This window comes from Equus quagga, chromosome 15, assembly GCF_021613505.1.
Source record: "Equus quagga isolate Etosha38 chromosome 15, UCLA_HA_Equagga_1.0, whole genome shotgun sequence".
In the NCBI taxonomy this organism is placed as follows: domain Eukaryota; kingdom Metazoa; phylum Chordata; class Mammalia; order Perissodactyla; family Equidae; genus Equus; species Equus quagga.
In genome coordinates this window covers 6,459,404-6,485,373 of record NC_060281.1, presented here as the reverse complement: position 1 = coordinate 6,485,373, position 25,970 = coordinate 6,459,404, and the positions used below count along the sequence as shown (strand labels likewise).

General features: G+C 34.2%; 1 protein-coding gene across 1 annotated transcript in view; it reads right to left on the bottom strand.

Moving 5' to 3' along the window:
- Positions 1-25,970, bottom strand: part of EYS (eyes shut homolog) — a 1,407,877-nt gene that overhangs the window by 957,849 nt on the left and 424,058 nt on the right. The window contains 1 exon segment of the mRNA XM_046639782.1: positions 24,068-24,186. Coding sequence (XP_046495738.1) covers positions 24,068-24,186 — 119 coding nt within the window.

The following is a 25,970-nucleotide window of genomic DNA, read 5'->3' as shown; positions in this document are numbered from 1 at the left end:
CAGGGGGACCAGGGAGCCTCCATTGTCCTTCACTACAATTCATACCGTGTTTATGCCCTCTGCATCTTTAATTCTCCCACAGATGTTTTTTCTTTTTCAAAAGCTTTATTGTGTTATAAGTGATGTACAAAGACACTGCACATATTTCGAGAGCACTTGTAGCACGCCGATTTCCATCTCGGAGTTTGATTCCTGGGGAATTGAATAGGTAATAATACATTTACCATGGGTGAGTGCCAAATGCTTTTAGTATTCCACTTCCAGAAATATCCACATGCAAGAGCACAAAGACAGATATTCAGAGTTCTTCTCTGTTCATTGTTTACAAAGGCAAAAAATCCAAAGAACATAAATGACATTAAATGGGCACTGGTTATAGTCTCTGCAATAACTAAAGTAAGTGATGTATTTTTGTATGTAATGAGTTAGAAAGATAGTCATTTTATAATGTCATACATAACATAGATTCCAATTGTGTCATAATGTCTGCATATATGCACTTCTGTATATACCAAAAATGTTTCAAAGCTTATAAAGGCAGTAAGGCATATGGAGTGCAAACATACTCGGAGGGTCGGGGGTACTGGGTTCATCTGCCTTATAGTAGCTGTGGAAACTTGACAAGTTATTCTCAGAGTCTCAGTTCTCTAAAACCTAAGACAAGAAAATATCTTTCTCAAGTAGGGACAAAGTTAGCTATTGCCTATAAAATACTTAGAGAAGTACTTGGAATATAGTGGGTGCTTTGATGAAGACTATTATTATTAAGTATGGATATACTGAGGAGTGGGTTGGGTGGAAGAGGGAAAATTTCATTTTTTTCTTAATTCTGTACCCGTAACTTTTTCACTTAGAGCTTGCAATAGTCTTAGAATAAAACTACTTTTTTTTTTTTTCAAGCAGGGGTTTACATTTTGTCTTAATCTTAAAGCTGCCTTTTATGTTGGAGCATGGGTTAGCAGCCCATGGTTCTTGATTTTTCTTTTATTTGTTCTATGTCGTCTTTTACATATAGAGATCTGTCTATGCACAGTATTCACCCATAAAGAAGGTGAGTGCATTCTCTTTGGATCCCATCACTATCCTCCTGGTGCCTGTTCAACCCTTTTAACATCATTCATTGAAAGTCTAAATAATATACATTTCACTTTTTTTGCAGCAGCAGATCTCTGTGATTAGGTGACAGTGCCAGAAGTTATCATCCATCAATTTAGATTCTGCTTAGCTCGGCGTCATTGCCAAAGCGATGATGTAGATGTGTTCACCTTCCTTTCTGTTGCTTCTCTCTTCTTTGGCAAGAAGAGTGCTGCTGCACCAGAGAGATGCCCTTTTCCCCTGCCATGTTTCTGCTGGAACAGGCTTTCTACGCATCCTGAGGCTTCCCAGAACATCAGCTTCTGAATTCAGTTGGTCTACAAGGGTGGAATAGATTCTTGCCTTTAACCTCATAATTCTAAAATAGAAGATAAGATTAGCACATCTCCAGATTCTCCGCTGAAACGATTTTTAGGAAACAGGTCTGTAGTTCTGCTTATTTTTTCAATCTGATCCTATTACACGATATTTTGCTTATATTCCCAATATTTCTGGCAAGTGGATGCAGTTACTTTCTTGTTACCAGGACTAATACAGTCTTCCTTCTTTCTTTTAGTTTGCTCCTGTTCACATAAAAATGACATGGGAAGAGTCAACTTAGATAATTAGGATGAATTTGATATCTTAGAATTTTCAGACTATTATTACTGATGTCATAGAAATAAATTTGATTTTGGTTATATGAAGAATTTGAAGTATTTATTGAAGCAAAGTTTATTATTTCTTCTCGTATGCTCAACAGGAAGACCTCTGACTTCCTATAAAGCGAGGCAGAGGTTCTCTTTGTAAAGATGTTTAGAATGACACCATGACTTCATTTCCTTTTGGACGCCTTCAGCAGTGAGTAAATGCCAAGTCAAGTTGACCAGTCATAGTAGAAAAGTTGTATGGTGGAAGCCATAGGACAAATTTTGACAAATGTGGTATTGAAGTGTGAAAAATTGAACTTATCAAGTTGCCAAACGTGCATTTTGCTTTCCACAACTTGATTATGAGTAAATAAAAACAAATGACCTTTTAGTGTTTTGTTTTGAGTGCTAGACATGGCTAAGCTATCAATCAAAACACACTAATTCATTTTGCTCCAAATATGAAAATGTACTCTGACTTTGAGCGATATATTGTTGGGTTTAATTTTTTTTCCAGATTTTCTAAAGAAAATGTTTGAAATTCAATAATGCTGAATTTATAAACACTACTTTATTACTACACTACAGCCGGAGTTAAACTTTGGAATACTTAGTAATATATCAATCCCAGTGCTGCTAGAAGGTGAAATTGTGAGGTATGTAAAATTCTGAGGGATGGAGCGCCACTCACTGACTTCTCTTATCCATTCTTCAGTTGCCCAACTCATTTATGCTTTTGTCCACCTGACGACCCAGGGAAAGGTCCCATCTTTTTGAGCTTTGCTGTTGTTCTCTCCCTAGCAAATCTTATCTTTCTGTATCTCATTTCCTTAGTAATTTATTCAATGCCTGACCAATTAATATGCTATTCTTAACAATGAATGAAATAAAATGTTTAACCCTTTCTCACACATTTTCACTTTGATAAAATCCTTCAATGTCTCCATTGAAAAAGGTGGTTGCCACATCTGCCATTAAAGCCAGACAATATTTTCTTGTTCTTAAGGATAATAGCTGTTCCAACACCAAGCATTATGTTCATTTCAATTGAAATAAACAGATCCTCCAATATTTATGGCAATCTTAATTTACTGATTTTCCATTTTTATTATATCTATAAAGTTTTTATTAGTAGAGAACACAAATATATTGGAATTTTTGAATGCTTGCTTGTTTTTCCTATTTTTATACATAAATCTATATAACAATTTAAAGTCTGATTTCATGTAACTTATTCATCTATATCCTCCTAAACTCTAAACATATAACCTGATTTTTCCCTGCCAAAGTCTTTTTAAATTTAATTTCAGATTATAGATACTGTAATATAGCACTGGAGAAGTAGTGTGGGTGCTATCAGTTGCCTACACAGCACCCGTTCTCCCTTGTGTATTGCTTCATGTAACTGACTTTCTTCAGGTATCTACCCACTTCTCTGTATTTCACACGCTAAATGAGAAGTTGTTCCTATGATGACACTCGATGTCAGGGGTAAGTCTGATTGCTCTAAGACAGTGAATTTCAGCTTAGGCTACGGGACAAAATCACCTACTAGCTCTTGAAAACTCTGAAGCTCAGCCTGTACCCAAGGCAGACTAAATCTGAATCTCTGAGGGCGGGATGCAGGTCTTAACATTTTCTAAGTGGTTCCAGCGCGCAGCCAAACTTACTCATCTCCTGAAGCACCTTGTTTAGGAACCCAGGACACAACTAATTAGTGCTGATTCAGCATGGCCATTTGATACAATGCAAAAGAGTTGTGACATCTGCTGAGGCCTTGTGAGAAATCTGCTTTCTCACTGTAATGAGGCAGCCTCCAGAAGTGATGCTCTCTCTTTTTCATTTGGTGCCACGGAGTAGACATGTGGAGGCAGGATGGCTAACATCACTTTGCAACCATGAAGGAGTAGTTTGTTGATACCTTCAGCATACACAACATGGCACAGCCCAGGGGATCTCAGAGAAGTGGGGAGACTTCCTACTGGTGGGGTTCACCTTATCTCTGAACTTCTAGTTAAAGGAGTTGGTGATTTTGTTACCAGTTAAGTCAGCTTGAATCATACTTTGTGAACTTACAGTTGAAAAACATATCTATATAACAATATAATTCTAGGAAATAAAAATTACATTTAAAAACTGAAATTTTATTGTGTGATTTCAATTCATAGTTATGTGTTTCACTTTTTTGCTTGTGTTTGATCATTAGATCAAGGAAGATTCATTAAAACTATTTTACTAGTTTAATGAATATAGCAAAAAGTTCAGCAACTGGTTCCAATTCTTCAGCTCTTTAAAGGTCACTGATTGAAATACAGAAAAGAGTAGTTTAATCTGAGGGATGAAAATAGGGCTTTAAGTCTGAAATCAACACAATCCGTAGACATAAAATATCCACAGATCCATAATTGAGTTTATCTACATCTGGTCTCCCCTATTGACATTGTAATGTCTGAAGTATGAGCACAGGTCTACGATCTCAAATTTAGTTTAATTATTTTGTTCTGTATTTCAGATGCTGCGAAGTATAATATTTATTGAGTGTGTCTAATTGCTTTTTTAACTTTTAATCATTTTTCCCACTCAATTATATCCCACCATTATTAAGAAATAAGGTTTTCCCAAGTTATTTGAAGCTCTTTATGAATATCTGCCAAAACATATTTTTCTACTATTCCTTCAAAAAAGTACCACCTACCTTGAAATGTGGTTTATCATTCTCAAGTATTTCTTCAAAATTTTACCTGTGTATGTATCTCTATTTTATTTTATTTTTTTAAAGGAATGTTTATTTATTTATTGTGGAAAAAAGTGAGCTAACATCTGCTGTCAATCTTCCTCTTTTGTACACGTGCCGCCACCACAGCATGGCCACTGACAGATGAGTGGTGTAGGTCCTCGCCCAGGAACTGAACCCAGGCTGTGGAAGCAGAGCACACCAAACTTAACCACTAGGTCACTGGGGCTGGCCCTATGTATGCATCTTTAAATAATATTTAGTTTTATTTGGTTTTGTGGGTTCTCTTAATTTTAAATGTCATCATGTATGCTCTTTACTCACTTAAATTTTATTCTTACCTCTGGATTCTTTTGCATTTGCTTTTTGATAAATACCTCAAGATATATAAAACCATGGAGTTTCTTCCTTTAGTGTCTTTAAGAAAAATACTCCTTTCCAATATCTGCCAAAATGAATCTTGATAAATTTTGACATTATGATGTGTTAATACACTAACATTAGCAAGTGAGATTAAACTTTAATTCTAGCATATGTGATAACAATGTAAGCAAATAATGTTTGAAGACAAACTATATAGTCGCTGACAAGGAGTAGTGCAAATTCCACTATTACAGGTTTCTATATCTCCTTAAACTTGAGTGAAAAGTTTAAAGAAAAAAAGAGATTTTGGAAATTCTGGGGAATAAAATTAGGGACATGAATGTGGAGCAGAGAGAATTAATATTTGTGAAAACTTCCTATGTACAAAACACTGCATTTGGGACCATATGCACGTTATTTCAACAAGACTGAAAAATAAGCAGCACTTTTCTTAATTTAAAGCTGATGACACTGATCCTCAATGGAGACCACAAGTTGCTCAAGAACATGGGGCTGAAAAGTGCAGGGTTCGAAATGGATCACGGACAATACATAAAATGACAAACTATCCAACTTTGAAGAGATAGCATAGGAGGGAATCAAGGGAGTCTTGGATTTGGTGCTGACTTTTTAGATACAACACCACAGGCATTATATATATAAATAAAAACAATAAGTTGGACTTCATTGAAAGGAAAAACTTCTGCTCTGAAGAAGACATTGTTGAGTAGGAAAAGACAAAGCACTAAACAAGAGAAAATCTTTGCAAAACATATAATGGACTTGTTTCCAAGATATACAAAGAACTCTTAAAACACATCAAACAACCAATTTAAAAATAGACAAAATATCTGAAGAGATACTTCATCAAAGAAGATATACAAATGACAGCTACACAACGAAAACATGTTCAGCATGTTCTGTCACTGGGAATTCCAAATAAAACAACAATGAGATACCATTACACACCTATCAGAAAGACTAAAATCCAAAATACCAATAACACCTACTGTTGGCATGGTCTGGAGGCAACAGGAACTCTCATCCATTGCTGGGGGGAATGTGAAATGGTATACTCACTTGGGAAGACAGTCTGGCAGTTTCTTACAAAGTTAAACACACGTAGGCTCACCAAAAGATCCAGCAATCATATTCTTAGATATTTACCCAATGAGCTGAAAATCTATATACACCCAAAAAACCTGTACATGGATCTTTATAGCAACCTATGCATAATTGCCAAAAATTGGAATTAGCCAAGCTGTCTTTCAATAGGCAAATGTGTTTAAAAAAAAAAAAAAAAAAACCTGTGGTATATCTATATACAATGGAGTATTATTCAGCAATAGAAAGAAATGACCTATCAAGCTATGAAAAGACTTAGAGGAAAATTAAATGTATAAACTATATACTATATGATTCCATCTACATGACATTCTGGAAAAGGCAAAACCACAAAGACAGTAAAAAGATCAGTGATGCCAGGGATTCAGGGTAGGGGAGGATATGAAGGTGGAGCATAGAGCATTTTTAGGGCAGCGAAACTATTGTGTATGATACTGTAAGGATGAATGCATAAAATTATGCATTTGTCTAAACCTATTGAACTGTGCAACAGAAAGAATGAAGCTTAATGTAAACTATGAACTCCAGCTAGTAATAATGTCTCAATATTGGTTTATCAACTATAATGAATATTAACACAATAATGTAAGATGTTAACAATAGGTATGCCATATTAATACAAATTTTTAACAACAGGAGAAACTGTGTGTGTGAATGGGGGGCAGGGGGCTTATGGGAACTGTGCACTCTGCACAATTTTCCTGTAGTCCTAAAACTGCTCTGAAAATAAAGTCTCTATAAAAAGGTATTCAGAAAAAATGTCAGGGCTAGAATTTGAACCCAGATCAATGCATGTTCACTGAGAAGGCAAAACCCAAAACTGAATGTGAACAGAGAAGAAATAATCAATTCATTAAGGATGCATTAAAATAAGAACAAATGAAACTCATGCACAAAGATGCAAACTAACCGAAAGAACATGGGATTCTCAGAAAAAGAAGGCAGAAATAGAGATTCTAGAGAAAGCAATTTCAACTTGATTTCAATAGTTAAAAAGGGCTAGACAAGAAAAAAATTCTCCTTTTCAAGGGATCTGTTTCTCTAAAAGAAAATAATTGGCATCAGGACCACAATTTAAATGAAATGATTAACGATATGTGTCTGTCCCTAAAAGTTGGTGCTTAGAGGAGAGATCCATCAGTTGGAAACAGTCAGAGAAAGGTCTGGTAGTATTCTGAAATATAAGGTAGTATGTGGTGATCAGGACAACAGTATTTAGTAGTTATCCAAGAAATACCACATTTCAGACCAGAATTTTTTTAAATGGCAGAGTATATGCCCGTTTCTTCATTATGCCTGTAACCACATGACCAGGAACAGAATTTGCGACCCCAAAATATGTCTCTTTGGCATAAGGGTTATTTTAGGCTGATTATTTTTAAGAAACTGCAGACAGAGTAGAAGCTCTGAAAACTGAGGAGAACTTACCCTTTTGTAAGAGACATTTACATTTATAAGAGAGCTCTCCATTTATAAGGGTACCTCCCTCTCCGTGCCAGAAGGAGAGGATGACTCTAGAAATCTCTAGAAACTCTTATCAGTAGGGAAGGCAAGGACTTAAATCTGCATGACAACTTTCCCCTTGTTCACTGTGCTTTTCCTGGTCGCCTCTCATAACTGACCCCGTCTTAGCAACAGAAGGTTAAAAGATTTTCAGGGGCAGCAAGCCAGCCAGGAGAATGTGCAGAAGAGAAAAGTTTGATCTGCCAATCAAAACTCACCCTACTAGCACTTCCATATACCAGCTGTCCTCCCTGATCCCTTAAACTTTACCCTGGATCTGGATTGGTGAGAGAGAGTTGAGAGCCTGTCCTTCTGTCTCCTTACCAACCGATGGTATCATAAACTGTTTCTTCTCTCAAAGACCAGTGTGCCATGGTATCTGCTTCTGTGCCCATCAGCTGGTGAGCTCTTGCTCCGTAACATGACATTAAGTGAATAAATAGTCATTAATTTATTTATTTACAAACCTTCATTAGGTCTCTTGAGGCATGCAGGATGCTTGGTGCATAGTAGCATTCTAATGAAATAGAGCACTTTTGCATAAGTCTAGCAAGGGAAATGGACATTAAAACAATTCATAGATAAAACAAAACTGCATTACAAATTGTGATAAGTCTAGAAAGAAAAGAATATGGGATGTTGGATTGGGTGGTAAGAGAGGTTTCCTCTAGGCTAATTTAAGCTGATATGCAAGTCTCAGGGGCTTTGACAGAAGGATGAGAGGCAGGAGAGGATGCAGTGATCCAGGCAGACGGAACAGCCAAAACCAAAAACCCAAACGAAACAAAGAAGCCTTGGTGTGTCTGAAACACTGAAAGAACACCAGCACAAAGTTTGGTGCCAGAGATTAGCTAATTAATATATATATAATCCCTCAAATAACAGGTGTTGTTTTCCTTAAAGTAATTAATCTTTAATTGAAAAATATTTTGAAAGCTATTTATATTCATTTATATCCTAAGTGTACTGTACATGCTAAAACAATAGCCATATTCTCAATCATTTTCTAAAGAAAAGATTAATGACCTGCCACAATATCATAAAATGTCAGTGTACTGTCAAAGAATAGAGAGAAATGTGTGGAAACCTAGCATATTTTATGTGAAGTAAATGCAAAAAATCAGTTTTCATAAGATTTTTATTTAATTTCTCAAAATATTTCAAGTGGCTTCAAACTATAAACATAGCCTTGTTCAGAAAAAATTAAACTGCAAACATAATATTTAAAACTTTCAAAACAGAGACAGGACACTCTAAAAGGTAGGCATCTGTAGAGAATAGCTGAGTAGGGCATGCGTTGATTGTGATTTACTTTCAAAATCAAGACTAAATATGAAGGCTGTTTAAACTAGACATTAAAATTTCTGACAAAAGAAAGCATATGTTTTCCTCTGCAGAAGGATAATATTTTTTGATACCGATGTCAAGGAAAAATTTTAACATGTGAGACTGGGAAGCATAATGGACCATGTCTTCCAGCATGGCTTTGCAAGAGATATAGAAATGTTCAAACGGATGTCTCGTAAACTGATTCTGCCTGAAAATTGAAAGCATAACGTAACTTGGCAACTTGGTGAAATAATTTTTTTGACTTGCTCAAGTAGTGTGCTCTAGACCAAGAACTAAGAGAAAATCAAGGAATTTGTGTAAGCCTTTCCTGCCTATCAGCTGTCTTACTATTTTGGAAACTGGTGAATCTCAGGGCATACATTTGAAATAGCCAAACAAATATGTTTAGCCAAACAAATATGAGAAAAGAAATTAACATGATAAAACATATCTAAGACACGTTAGATATTTTAATGTTCTCATAGGCATCTAAGAATATGGAGGTGTGTTTTTTTATACACTTCAGGTAACCTTTACAAAGACCTTACCTTTAGAGTAAAATAGCTGTATATTTAATAGTATAAAGTGTATTCAAGAACTGTGAATATTATTTTAAATATTTCTTTTTCTGGATGACAAACAATACTGTCTTAGAGAGTTGAGAATTATTTGTAATCAAAGCCACTTCAATATTTATGCTGATTTGGGAAGAAATAACCCTCTAGAAAGAAAAGAAAGAACTCCAAACAAAACTAACAATACAAACTCCCAGCTACTTGGAGATACACTAGGAAACGTTATTGACTTATCCACATGATCAATTTATATAAAATAAAATAATTTTATATAATAAATGTAGACACAAAAGTTTTCCTCGTTAAATTTGTGTCAAGAATCCCCAGTATAAGAAAAAACATTGCATTGAATAATATTTTATCACCGAGACAGCAAAGAATAGCAGATGACAATTAGAAGTGGAAAGTGCTAAGAGTTCTGGAGAAATAAATCCTAAATTCTATATCTTTTCTGTTAATAAAATCTCATTGGGAAAATCAATCGATCTATGTAACTTTTGGTTTTCTCATCATTTAGCCAAGTTATAGTAAAAGACAAATTTAAAAAATTCTATGAAAATCCTTTGTTAAAATGAACACAATGCGTAAATACTCATTTATTTTTCATGCTGAAAAGCAATGTTTTGTGTTTTCTTGAATAGTTTACTCAGAAATGATTACAAAAGCACAATTTTTGAAAGTTCAATACATAGCAAGAGGAAGAAGGGTAGAAATGACCTATGAAGTGCACAAGGAAACTTTCCGGGGTGATGGATATGTTTCATATCTTAATTTTGGTGGGAGTTACGTGAGTAAATACAATTGCCAAAATTCCTCTGATTGTATACATAAGATCTTTATATTTTATTATATGTAAATGATATCCCAATAAAGAGAAAATCTTAAAAACAACCGAGTGCTTTATGAAGAGGCTGTTTCTCTTAGAATATTGCCCCACTCCATCCCCCAAAAAAAGAAGAAAAAGAAAAAAGGAAACAGTGAGAGAAAATAGGCTACTTAGAAAAATGAGAAAAATGCAGGTACTCTGATTATACCATAGTATTATTTTTTTAAGAACACACCATGAAATTCTGATCAATGACCCTTTCAGAAAAAAATAAAATACAAATTTTGTAATAAAGAAGATTCACATTTACATGCTTTGTCTTTTTTGCAAATGCTTATTATTTTTTTCAGAGTTCAATAAAAAATAATTTTAGTAGCAAAATCAATAATCCTGAATTTTTATATTTTGTGTCTATCATAGTCATTGCCCTCACATGCAACATCGAATCTGAGGCCAAAAATAATGACCTCAGTTCATTTGACGTTTTCAATTCATTTCTAATGAACCATTTCTGAGTTTGTCTAATTGTTTTGTTTATGCTTTGCATTTTTTCTTAAAGTTTATAATTTCTAGGGCTTTGTGTCAAACAAGTCAACATTTTTTTAAAACAAATGCTAAAGGACAAACAAATAAAATCCATTCTAAGACAATAATCTAGACGTCACCCAGACTTTCACTAGGGTTCTACAGAAAATAACGAGATGATTTAACACTCAGAGATTTTTTCCTAACTACCTTTTAAAATAATACAAATAATTTTTAAATATGTTTCTACACAGTTCTGTGAATAAAATTCAAGAGATTTTATGTATGGCTAACTAAATTATAATACCCTGGATCTCCACAGTTATAAGAAATGATTTAATATCTGCACTCAGAATACATCAAAGGATGTTAATGATTTGAATTGCATCCCCGTAAAAGATCTTGAAGTTCTAACCCCTACTACCTCATAATGTGACCTCATTTGGAAATAGGGTCCCTACAGAGCTCATCACGTTAAAGTGAGGTCATTAGGGTGGGCCTTAACCTAATTTCACTTATGTCCTTATAAAAAGGGGAAATTTGGACACAGATAGACACCCACACGGAAAGAATGTTAGGAGAAGATGAAGGCCAAGATCGGGCAATACAGCAGAAGCTGAGGGATGCCAGATTTTCCCTATCAAACTAATACTGAGGGTACGTAGGGAGGTTTTTTAAGGTAGGAGACAGATGCTTGATTTATTCTGAAAAACATCACAGTGCCAGATAACACTGTATCTTGCCTCCCTCCTTTGAACCCAGTTTCAATGAAGCAAGAGCTCATTTGTTCATTCACAAAATGTGTTTTTTTGTTTTTGTGGTTTTTGCAGGGGAAGATTCGCCCTAAGCTAACATCTGTTACCAGTCTTTCTCCTTTTTTCTTCCCTTTTCCCCCTCAAAGCCCCAGTACATAGTTGAGTATAGTTGTAAGTTCTTCTGGTTCCTCTGTGTGAGGTGCTGCCACAACATGGCTACTGACAGACGAGTGGTGTGGTTCCACGCCCAGGAACTGAACTCAGGCTGCTGAAATAGAGCATGCTGAACTTTAACCACTAGGCCATCAGGGCTGGCTCAAAAGTGGTTCTCAAATACCTTTTTAGCTTACTGCTAGCTTCAAATAATATTAATATCATTTCACTTATAATGTAAGAGCCTTACTGCAAGAAATAGTGATTTTCTCTTCCCTTCCTTTGTGCTATTGTTATCAAAAAGCAATTTGACTTCATTAGTGAATTCTAAAGCCTATTTGTAAAGGTATTACTGGTCTTAAGATGTATTCATCTGTCAAAGAAAGTTTTACTGTTTGAGCTACTCTTTTTTGATGAAATTGGAACTATGTGAGGCTCCAGCTTCTCCAGTGAGAGAAGGATAACTATTTAATCTTTCATAAATTCATTAGAATTACAGTGGTGGCTGCTCTCCCTGGGAACTGAAGGGCAGGCAGTTGTAATACATGTATGAGTTTATATGAAAAGCAAGACCAGTTGAAAATGATCTGAAACCATGGATTTGGAGCCACACAGACCTTGGTCTAATATTTAGATCCATTACTTTCTAACACTGTGATTTTGCTTAAATTACTGAAAATATCTAAGTCTTGGTTCTCTCATATATAAAATGGGCATATATAAAGCCTCACTAAGAGACTTTGTTCTAGCACAACTGATATTAACAATAAGTGTCTAGTACAGATAGTCTCATTAATTGCTTGTGTGAATGTCATATTAAATAGGTCCAAATCAGGGCTGGCTCAGTGGTTAAGTTCCTGCGCTCCGCTGCAGACGGCCCAGTGTTTTGTCAGTTCGAATCCTGGGCGCGGACACGGCACTGTTCATCAGACCACTCTGAGGTGGCGTCCCACATGCCACAACTAGAAGGACCCACAATGAAGAATATACAACTATGTACCGGGGGGCTTTAGGGAGAAAAAGGAAAAAAAATAATAAATGGGTCCAAATGATAATTTGATAACATCTGTCCAAATCTTGAATGTTGACACACTTTAATCAATCCATTTTACTTCTAGGAATTTATCGTAGAAATATAGAGATACATGCATGCAAAGAGTCACATATAATTAATTTCCCCAAATAATAGTTTAGAATTGCAAAATATTAAAAGTTGTGGTCATTATGTTATATTCATAAAATAAAGTATGGTGTAGCTATCCAAAAAACAGTGAAAGATCTACATACCAATAGACATTTTGTTCAAAACTTAGCTTTTTATAGAGGAAATATCTTCCATCTGTTTAAGATGGATACTGTACCATGGGCTGTGGTCACTGGGATTAAAATTCTGTTATGATTTTACTTTTATATTGGCATTCATTTTACTTTTATTTTAGCATTTTGGGCTAAGTGAGACAAAAAAAGAAGAAAAAAATCAAAATCTCTAGTAATGTATCAGTATTTTGTAGTTTTCATTCAGTATGTTAAATACATAGAGATGGACATAGATTTTTACTTATACTCTTTAAATTTCAAACATTTTTTCAATTATATTCATTAAAATTTTTAAAATATATCCTTATAGGAAGCACGAAAAGTTCTAACGTATAGTACTTTATAATTGAAGGCATCCAGGAAAAATTTGCGTAAATTATAAACTGAGAAAAAGAAACAAAATTCATGTGGTCAAGTAGGGGGAAACCTTCCTGTTGTCTGAATGTCTGCTCTGTAGCGTGCATGAGAAAAGCAGGCCAAAGCATCATCACAAAGGCCAATTACACAGGCAGCAAAGGAGCCAGCTGCTGTTGGCAAAACATGCTCCAGAGTGTGGCATCTGGGTCCAATAACTGCCATACAGAGCCCCATCTGTAGCTAAAGCTGTTGACTCTGATTTGGGGGAAGAAAAATCAGAAATAAAGAAGGCAGTTAAATTCTAAACCGTGCCAGGAATAGCAGAAGGCAGGTTGCAGTCAGCATTCAAATTACATCCCCAGCCCAATTTGCTTTTTAATGTCTTGAAACTGTGTAAACACCAAACTATGTTAACTCCAGTTGTTTAGAGATGAGCGCATGTAGGTAGTTCAGGAACTTAGGACATGCAGATCACCTACAGGGTTCCATATTCCAGCAAATATTCGTTTTCCTAACATTATTCTTCTCAAGGAATATAAACATATGGTCAATTAAATGCAATTTTCATTTGATCTATTAAAATATATGGTATTTTAAGCATCCTTAGTTATGAAAGGATAATCTCTTTTTAGTGTTTTTCATTTGCTATACATATAAATATATAAAATGGGATGAATTGATATTTATATGAGTCCATGGATTTCTCCTTTATAAGTTGCTACCCTAGTCTTATTCATACATATATTTTTGGAAAAAAGATAAACCTCAGGAATAATAAAAACTAGTGATATTTAGAGTTTACTAGAGACAAGAAATAAACTAAATACCTTATGTGCAGAATTTTATTTAATTATTACCTATATTCCTATTATTACCTATATTATTTAATTTATACCTATATTCATAGGTATAAATATTATTATTCCCATTTTCTAGATAAGGAAACTGGAAGCTTAGAAATATGAATAAACTTCCTTAACCCAATTCACACTAATCTTTAGGGATAGAACCAAACTTTTTATCTTATATCCAGACACTCTGATTCCAGAACTCATATTTCCTCTCTCTCTCTATCATATAAGTAATATAAAATGTAATTTGGTGTAATCACTTCAGTAATGGCAAGGAAGGACTTCTGAAAATCTATTCTTCCATAAAAGAAACAAAAACATTGACAAATATAGTCAAAATCAACTTTTTCTGAACTCTGGAAATGAGTTAAAGACTTGCAAAAATCTGAGGAGTGTTTATTCAAGAAAAATGGCTGAATCTGAAAAGCATAGTCAGCTTTGTGGCAGCTTAAATTGCAGTGTCCTCACTCCCTTCTCCCCAGCTCTGCAACAGACTTGAAAACCAACAACATTGCAATCATGGCAGCTGTGAAACCAACAGCCTAACAGCCACTGAGGGGTCAGTACAGGTTTGGAGCTCACCCAAAAGATTCTTCCCAGGGAATGGCACTGTTTCATTGGTCTGGCAGCTCTCTGAAATGTTTCATTCTCAGGAATTGACTTTATTTGACCTGACTCAAACCTAACTGTTCAAACAGCCCTACATAAAGGGCATTTATTTAAAACAATCAATGGCAATTGCTTAACCTTGCAGCTGCTTGAGGTGATGATTTTAGTTGAGGCTAACAAGAGACTGAGCAGTATACTTACAGGAAAGAAGTGGGGAATGAGATGTTCATAAGGGTCTTTGAAAATCTACTCATATTCCTGGGAAACTAGAAGACAAAACAAGATGAAAGTCTGTGCACACTCCTAAGAAACATATGAAAAGACCTTAATCTCTTATCAATGACTGACCTTGAGGCTCTGTGCAAGCAGGTAGTGAAGAATAAGATAGAGTTGTAAGGTGCCTGGCTGAGTGGTGAAGGCATGCCTCACACCGAGTCCCTCAGGAAAGGCTGGAGACGACTTAGTTCAAGGAGATTAAGAAAATCTCTGTGAAATCATTAGCTGACCACTAGGTGCTGGGCAGAGACAATAACAGTGCACGTGACAAAGAATAAATAATTATTTATTATTCCAAGAAAATCACTAAACCAACAATACTAACTAAACTAACAATACCAAAACAAAACACAAACAAAATATGGTAAAAACTGGGAAGAAGTAGGATCTGATTTCCAGATTTGCCGCATTATATTATTTAAAAGGTCAAGTGTTCAGAAAAAATTATGAGTGATACAAAGAGAGAAAGTGTTTCAGGCACAGGAATAAATGTAATCCACAGAAACTGTCTCTGAGGAGGACTGGATATTGGACCTGCTTGACAACAATACTAAATCAGCTGTAATAAATATGCTCAAAGAAAAACAAAAACCGTATCTGAATAATTAAGGAATGTATGAGATTGAAGTCTTACCAAATTGAGAATATCAATAAAGAGATATAAATTACAAACAAGAAACCAATAGAAATTATAGAGTTGAAAAGTACAAAACATGAAATTAAAAAAATCACTAGAAGGGCTGGCCCAGTGATATAGAAGTTAAGTTCACGTGCTCCCCTTCAGCGGCCTGGGCTTCACTGGTTTGGATCCCCCACACAGACGTAAATACCACTCATCAAGCTGTGCTGTGGCAGTCATCCCACACATAAACTAGAGGAAGATGGGCGTGGATGTTCGCTCAGGGCCAATCTTCCTCAGCAAAAAGAGAGAAGGATTAGCAGCAGAGGTTAGCTCAGGGCTACTTTTCCTCAAAAAGAAAAAAATGACTAGAGGGTCACAACATCAGATTTAAGTACGTACAAGAAGGAAGTAGTGAATTTGAAGATAAATCAATTAAATTATTGCACCTGAAGATCAGAAAGAAATAATACAGAAAAATAAACAGAGCCTCAGAGAAGTGTGGGACACCATCAAGTACATTAACACACGTGTAACAGTTCCAGATTCAGAAGAGATAGAGAAAAAGAAATCAAATATTTGAAGAAATAATAGTCAAAATTTTGCAAATTTGATGAAAAACATTAATTGACACACCCAGGAAGCTCAATGAATTCCAAATAGAATAAACTCAAAGAGATAAAAAGCTAATTACATATAATCAACACATCAAAAGACAAAGAGAGAATTCTGGTAGCCTCAGGAGAAAAGTGACTCATTATGTACAAGGGATCCTCAGTAAGATTAGCAATCAATTACCAAAAACCACATAGGCCAGAAGGCAGTGATGTGATGTATTTGAAGTGCCGAAGGAAAAATACTGTCAAACAAGAACTTTATATGTCTTAAAGCTATCCTTTAAATTAAGGAGAAATTAAGGCATTCCCAGATAAACAAGAACTGAGAGAATTTATCACCAGCAGACTTGACCTTCAAGAAATATTAAAGGGAGTCCTTTAGACTAAAATGAAAAGTCACTAGACAGTAATTTGCATTCACACACAAAAATAAAAAGCACCAGTAATAGTAACTATATAGGTAAATATAAAAGACAGTATAAATGTAGTTTTGTTTATTACTCTTTTCCTATCTGACTTAAAAGACAGTGAATAAAGCAATAACTACAAAACTTTGTTGGTGGGTTTATAATTTATAATATCCTAAAGGAGGTGGAAGGGAATGGAGCAATAGTGGAGCAAAGTTTTTGTCTACTACTGAAATTAAGTTGGCACTAACATGATGTAGGTTGCTTTAAATTAAGAGGTTAACTGTAATCTACAGTACAACTACTAAGAAAATAAGTGAACATATATATAGTAAAAGTAAAAAGCAAATTAAAGTTTAATACCGGAAAAAAACCTATTTATCACAAAAGACATCAATAATGAGGGAATAGAGGAACAAAAGAAGACATGACTTACACAAAAAAGGTAGGAAGATAGCAGATGGAAAGCCTATCTTATCAGTAATTACATTAAATCCATTGAGTAAACACCCTATTCAAAAGGTAGAGATTCCAGAGTGGATTTTAAAAAATCATCTAATATATGCTGTCTACATGAGACAAACTTTATATGCTAAATCACAAATAGATTGGGGTAATAAAAGAATAGAAAAATACATACTGTGTAATCTATAACACAAAAGAGACCTGAGGCAGCTATAATAATATCAGACAAAATAGGCTTTAAGATAAAGAAAAGGTTACTAGAGACAAAGATGGACATTTTGTAATTACAAACATTTAAGCCCATCAGGAAGATCTAACAATTACTATCAAATATACATCTGAAAATTGAGCCCCAATGAAATGAAGCAAAAAGTGACAGATTGAAAAAATAAACAACAATATTTGCAAACTTCAATATCCCATTTTCTATAACGGATAGAACAAATCGTCAGAAGATAACAAGGATACAGAAGACTTGCTCAACATTACAAACCACTAGACCTACCAGACGGCTATAGAACACTTCACCCAACGACAGCAGGATCCACATTCTTCTCAAGTGCATATGGAACATTCTCCATTATAGCCATATGTGAGGCTATAAAACACTCCTCAGTAAATTTAAGAGGATTAAGCTCATACAAAATATGTTTTATGACCAGAATGAAATCAAAGTAGGAATGAATATAAGAAGGAAATCTGGGGAATTCACAAATATGTGGAAGTTGAGCAATACACTCCTAAATAACCAATGAGCCAAAGAAGAAATCACTTGGGAAATTAGAAAACATTTTGAGATGAAAGAAAATAAATACACAAGATACCAAAAAATTATGAGATGCTGCTAAAGGAGTGCTTAGAGTGAAATTTATAGCTGTAAAAATATTAAAAAGGAAGAGAGATCTAAAATCAACAATGTAACCATCCACCTTATGAAAGTAGAAAGAGAGATAACTAAATCCAGAAGAAGTAGAAGGAAGGAGATAATGAGATTAATGAAAGAGAAAATTAAAAAAATAGAGATAAACAATGAAACTCAAAGTTGGGGTTTTGAAAAGACAAACACTGAACTAAACTGACCAAGAAAAAAATAGAGAAGACGCAAAATACCAGAATCAGAAACTGAAAGAGAAGAAATTTTTACAACCTTACTGAAATAAAAGGGATTCTAAGGGAATACTAAGAACAATTATATGGCGACCAATTAGACAACCGAAATGAAGCGGACAAATTCCTAGAAAGACAAAAACTCCCTCAACTGACTCAAGAATAAATAGAAAATCTGAATAGAGTTACAATAAGCAGAGACACTCAATTGGTAATTTAAACTTTCCCACAAAATAAGCCTAGGACCAGATGGTTTTACCAGTAAACTTAACCAAAAATTTAAAGAATAATTAAACCAATCCTTCTATAACTCTTCAAAAAGATGACAGGACAGCTCTCAACATATTCTCTGTGAACAAAATTACTCTGATGCCAAAACAGCCAAAGATATCACACATACACAAAAAAGAAAACTGCAGACCAAGATCTCATCAATATAGAAATTTGCTCAACATAATCCTAACAAACTGGATTCAATAACATATAAAAAAAGATTATACACCATAACAATTGGAATTTATACTAAAAATGCAAGGTTGGTTTAAAATCATAAAATCAGTGAATGTAATGCGCCATATTAATGGAATAGAGGGCAAACTCAAATACTAATAAATGCAATAAAAGCATTTGATAATATTCAACATGTTTTCATAAAAAGAAGGGAACTTCCAGAATGTGATAAGGTACACCAATGAAAAATCCACAGCTAATATCATACTCATTGATGAAAGACTGCATGATTTTCTTTTAAGCTCAGGAACAAGACAGGTTTGTTCAGTCTTGTCACTTCTATTCAACATTGTCCTGGAGGTTTATTCAGGATAATGAGGCATGAAAAAGAAAAAAGACATCCAGATTGGAAAGGTAGAGGTAAAACTATCTCTATAATCATATGGAATATCCTAAAGAATCCACAAAAACTTATTAGCATAACTGAGATCACAAAGGTTGCAGAATACATGGTCAATATACAAAAATCAGTGATATTTCTGTAGACAAGAAAAGAAAAATCCAAAAAATGACATGAATAGAACAATTTCATTTACAATAACATCAAAATGAATCAAATCTTAAAAATAAATTTAACAAAGAAATGCAACACTTGTACATTAAAAAGTATAAAGCATGGTTGAAAAAAATTAAGGAAGTCTCAAATAAATGGAAAAGACATTCGGTGAATGTGTATTGCAAGACTCATTATTACTAATATAGAGATATTTTTCAAATTAATCTCCAGATTCAATGTAATCTCCATCAAAATCCCAGTTGCCTTTTTTTGCAGAAATTGGCAAGCTGATACTAAATTTCATATTGAAATGCAAAGGTCTTGACAGAGCCAAAACAATCTTGAAATAGAAAAAAAAAAAGTTAGAGATATACTTACTTCCTAATTTCGACATTACTAAAACCTACAACAATAGAGAGAGGTACCAGAACAAGAATAGATACAGATCAATGGAATAGATTTAACAGTCCAGAAACAATCTCTCACATTTTTGTTCAAATGATTTTAAGAAAGAGTGCCAAGACATTTTAATGCGGAAAAAACAGTCTTTTCAAGAAATGGTCCTGGGACAACTGGATATCTACATGCAAAAAAAAAAGTTTGGACCAGTACCTCATGCCGTACACAAAAATTAATTAACTTAAAAGGGATTTTACAAAAATATGAGATAAAACTATAAAACTGTTAGAAGAAAATATAAGAATAAATCTTTGAAACCTTGGGTTAGGCAACAGTTTCTTAGTTATGACACCAAATGCAGAAGTGACAAAAGAAAACATAGATTAATTGATCTTCATCAAAATTAAAATTGTACTTCAAAGGGCACCATAAAGAAAGTCAAAACATAATCCACAGAATGGGAGGAAATATTTGCAAATTGCATCTGATAAGCAGATATGGATATCTGGATAACTTGCATTCAAAATATATAAAAATTCTTACAAATCAATAATAAAAAGACAACCCAATTCCCAGTTGTGCAAAAATTTAAAGAAATATTTCTCCAAAGAACATGTGCACATAGCCACAAAGCACATCTTAAAATGACACTTCATAAGATGGTTAACATCATTAGTCCTTAAGGAAATGCAAATCAAATGCACATTGAGATACCACTTTATACCCACTAGGACACCTAAAATAAAAAGACAGCCATCAATAAGTATTGACAAGGGTGTGGAGAAACTGACATTCTCCTACATTGCTGGTGGGACTATAAAATAGTGCATCCACTCTGGGAAAGGGTTTGAAAGTTCCTCTGGAAGTTAAACATAGAGTTACCATATGACCAGCAACTCCACTACTAGTTATATACACAAAAGAATTAGAAATATTGTCAATACGCATCCTTGTGCAGGAATATTTACAGCAGCATTATTTGTAATAGTAAAAAAATAGAAGCAACTTAAATTTCCACCAAGTGAATAGATAAACAAATGTTTTATAATCATACAATATAATATCATTTGTCCATATAAAAGAATGAAGCATTGATAGCTGGTGCAACATAAACCTTGAAAACATATAGTAAGTGTGATAAGCCAAGCACAAAAGACTACATACTGCATGATTCTATTTATATGAAATGTCCAGAACAGGCAAATCCATAGAGGCAGAAAAGGAACAGGGATGGGGAGGGACTGCTATCAGGTATGGGTTTCTCTTGGAGCGATGAAAATATCTAAAATAAGATAACGGTAATGGTTTCATTTCTCTGTGAATGTATTAAAAACTCTTGAATTGTACTCTTTAAAAGAGGGAATTGTACAGTAAACAAATTACGTCTCAATAAAGTTATTATAAAAAAGATAATTTGGTAACGAAATTCCTAAGTAGTGCGTCATCATGTTTATATATAACTCACGTGACGTATGAACTATGCTCACCTCATTGACAGTGTATTTAACGAATTCTCTCCTCTCCTTACAATCTAGTAAAGCCAATGTTAATATAACATTTATATTAATGTATTATCTTTAAAATCAGAAAGATGAAACACAATCAGAAAGCCTACTTCAGTTGGACTTCTATTTTTATATCTAGAAAAACATATAACAGTATCTTTTGAAATAAAATCAGTAATCTACCAGAAATCTGAGGAACGATAAAATGACAGAGTTTGTGTTCATTTAAGTGGCAAAGTCTTCTGACACATTTATAAATTTAAGTCATTATGTGTTCACAATTAGTGGTTTCAGAGTTATCTAGGAAGACTGATTATGTCTTATGAATGCTAAAATAAAGTGTATTTTAATTAAGCCTGATAGACTTTGTTGCTTGTTTTGTTTTAGATCTTTAAGATCTCTGTATAAAAGAGCAATATCTTTATCTAAATCAAAGTACTATCATGTTGGATAATAAAGCACCATTTGAGTCCTCTTGCTCTGCCTGATTATACATCATAAGAATAACATATTTTGGACTAATAGGTGGATAAACATACGTGATATATTTCACATACACACACATATTTTTTTCTCCATACATATGACTGAGACTGCATCTGGGCAAAGAGAAAGCAGCCAACATCCAGGATAGCCAGGAGCTGGCCAGGTACTACAAGCTGGGTTTACAGTTAGATCTTGGGGTTCTCCTGCTGAACATTTAACAATTTCACAGAACATCAAAATGAGGCAAGGCTACTCTGTGACCCTGATGAATCATAATAAAAACAAACTGACTCCAGAATCGTATCCTAATACAGACAAAAACATGAACATTATCTAAGCCATGAGAATAGCCAACATTTCCCTCTCATGGCTAGTATGAGTAAGCGCTGCATCTTTAAAAGTTTGGCTCTCACCTCTGTCTAATCTTCCACCCTTCAAGGTAAGATTTATGATGAAGCCAATCATAGAAGTCTTTCCACTTCCTGAAAATATCCTATCCAGGCCAAAGCCTCACTTTCTTAAACCCTCACCAAAAGTGTGTCACAAGCTCCAACCTCTCAGTTGTTTCCAGCACTCTTTCACTGAGGTGCCCATGGATTCACACGGTGCCTGTTCTCACTCTCGGAATGAGTTAGAAACCCAACTTGTTCAACAAGTGTGCTCTTGCTCATGTTTGTCTGGAGCCAACTGACAGTGTGAGTACACACATATGCAAATGCATAAACAAATTATCTTTAGGGATTAAAGAAAGAGTTGAATGTTAAAAAGTATATATCAGAGTCTCTGAAAAAGACTCTGAAAAAGACTATTATATATTATAGGTTATAGCTAATAGAGTTATTTAGGGAAAACAAAACAAACATAGAACACTACAAAGAACTTTTTCCTAGCCCAACAAAAGTTGATTATTTCTCTCACTACAGAGATAGAGAGGCAGTTAATGTTAATTTTTGGTGATATATCAATTTTAATAATTGATAATGTCACAAAAAATAGCTCTGGGTTTTCGCATTTTTGCATATTTTAAACAAATGTGAACTATTGGCATTATAAGTTTTTCTATATTACCAAGATTATGCATTTTTAATTATTGTTATTGACAAATCAATCCAACTATTGCAAGCTATTTCAGAATTTTCTTTTAATGAAATAACCTGCCTACTATTGACCAGTCTGGGTCTTATATCCCATTTTAATCATGAAAGTGAGGAACATTTGTAAAAATCCTTACGTGTTTGAGATGATCCAGAATTCTCAATGATAATCACAAGACAAAAGAAAGTGTGTGAGTTATTTTGGAGGACAGCCTGAAATCATTTTGATTTATCCTTAGAAAAATAATCATCTATTTGTGTTCGTTTAATCTTTATGGACCTCTCATCTAAAAACTAATTAATATGATTAGATTGTGAAAGATGTGGATAATTAATGCTGTAAAATGTACCAATAATTTAACTAAAATAATCCACACTCTTGATAATCTCTAGGTAATAAACTGAAAATTTTAATGCAATGGAGTTATAAGGACTCCATAAAATGGAGTTTTAATGCTCTAAGGAGTCATATTGTGGCACTTATTTTGCGTGGAATGGTCCAAACAACACTGAGATGGCAAATGTATATTTTGAAGAAGTAAATGCATTTGTAACATGTTCCACATCTGAAAATTGCATTTCCAAGTTAAAATTTGTTTATTCCTTGTTTTTTTTTTTCTGAGAAGCTAACATCTGTGCCAGTCTTCCTCTGTTTTGTATATGAGTTACCACCACAGCATGGCTGCCAACGAGTAGCATAGGTCTGTGCCCCAGAACTGAACCCAGGCCGCCAAAGCAGAAGGCACCAAATTTAACCATTAGGCTATGGGGCCGGCCCCTGTTTATTCCTTTTTTTAATTGAAATACGTTTGACACACAACATTGGGTAAATTCAAGGTGAACAACATGTTTATTGGATACATTTATAGATTGCAACATGACTGCCACTGTAGCAAGAGTTAGCATCTCTATTAGGTCACATAATAATTTCTTTTTTGTGGTGGGAATAATTAAGATCTAGTCTCGTAGCAAGTTTGATGATTATAATACAATATTGCCTATTATCACTGCTATGCATTAGCTCTCCAGGACTTATTTATCTACTAGTTGCATGTTTGTACCCTTAAACCACATCTCTCTTATTCCCCGATCCCCAGCCCCTGGCAACCACCATTTTACTCTGTTTTAACGTGTTTATTTCTGTTTTGACTGGGCATCTGGACTTTGGTATTTGCAAATTTCAAATGAATGTGACACCACCTTGTCAGAAAATGGTTCTTCATTTTGGCATAGTTGTTTTAATTAAATGGATGTAAAGTGAAAATGATGTCTGGGTACATCCCAAGGACCTTGAGCACTCCAAGTAATTTCACGAAGAAAACGATAAATATATTACTCACCGGTAGCTGTTGTAAAGGTCAGTACAGGTGGAATTGTTCTTACAAGGATTCGTTTTGCAGTCATTGGATTCTTCATAAAAATTTCCTTTCCAACTAGACAGGTACACACACTGGTAACTCTGAGGGAATACGAAAATTACACAACCTTTAGGTTATTTCTTACTATTAAGCCTAAAATCCAGATATTACTCCTGGCTATTTTGGTCTTTCAGTCAATTTATGCTTTTTTCAATTTTTATAGAATGTGAATACTTCCCCAAAATCACTTTTGTCACAGTTTAAAAACTGAGTGAACAGAATTCGTTAGCATCTAATCCAATAAAAATTTGCAGCATATTGATAAAATCTACATAAGATATTAAAATATTTGTGTATTTGCTCACAGTACAGAACTATTGGATTTGTTAAATATCTTAATATGAAAATAATATATTAGTAATATGATGGCTAGTGATTGTATAAAGCTAAATAACTCAATATGCAACTCAGAAACTAGCTCACAATTTAAAAAATATAACTACAACAAAGAAAACCCTCCTGATCGCTTTGTGGTATAACTTACAAATGATTAACCTATGTAAATTCAGTACTGTTAGTCAATTAAAATTGTAAAATTCTGCACATTTGTTTCTAAAGTATAAAATTAGCCTATAACAATATAAATTTTACTTTCCTAGGATTGAGCAAACAAACAAAAATATACCTCAAAATACTGTGGGGCAATAATTTGTATGTTAAAAATATTTTTGAAGAATAGGACTCATCAAAAAAGTAGAATTTGGGCTCTTACATTTAGAGATTCTGGATTTAGCATTATGAAAAATACTAGAATCACTGTTAGCTGTTATCTTGATCTTCACTGTTCGATACAGCAGCCACTAGCCTCATGTGGCCACAGAATCTTGAAATGTGGCTGATCCCAGCTGAGATTGATGGAAGTATAGAATACACAGTGGATTTTGAAGACTTAGTGTGAAAAAAAGAATGTAAAGCATCTTACTAATAATTTTATTACTTACATGTTGTAATGGTAATAATTCAGATATGAAGTATTAAACAAAATATATTATTGAAATTAATTTTACCTGTTTCCTTTCATTCTTTTTTAATGTGGCTGCTAGAAAATTTAAATCATACACATAGGTCTCATTACATTTCTACTGAATAGAACTGTGCTAGGTGATGTCAATCTGGTTTCTCCACTTGTGAATAGAGTTAAGAAGTCTATGTGGTTATACACGTAGACATGAGGAGCAGGAGTTCCCTGAGATTAGAGGACATTCTAGTTTAATACATCCCAGCACCCTGAGGAGGCCTGGTACCCAGCAGATGCTTAATACATGTTGGTTGAACAAATGAAAAAGAATAAACATTATAGGAAAACTAATGTAAAAGCTGAATTTAGCACCCAAAACAGATTTCAAAATAATTCTATATGTTGGCTAGAGGTGGATACCAAACTTGTTTCAAACATTATAGCCAAACAACATATTAGCCAGAGAAACAAATAAATTTATGCTCCTTGTATGTGCATTTAGGTTACAACAATTCAAATGTATGAGAAGTGCCACTGAGTAATTCTGCTTTGGTTTAATAGGGCTGCTTGGTTTGCTGTGTCTCGTGAACAACTGAAAAGCAAAGGGATGAGAGCCACCATGTCGTCCACAATGGGCTTTATTCCTGCCATGTGTTAATCCTCCACTCAGAGTGCTCATTAATGGTACTCATGGTTTGCTGGGTTATAGCAGCAATTTTCTCACGCATTGTTCCGCCTACATTGTTAACTTCCTCAACGAGTGTGGTAACATCCCAGGTTTCATTGATTGTTTTTGGCTTATTGTTTTTCCTTTTCTTTTTGTAAGCATTAAAAGAGGACTTAAAAGAAAATCGAATGTAATGGTTA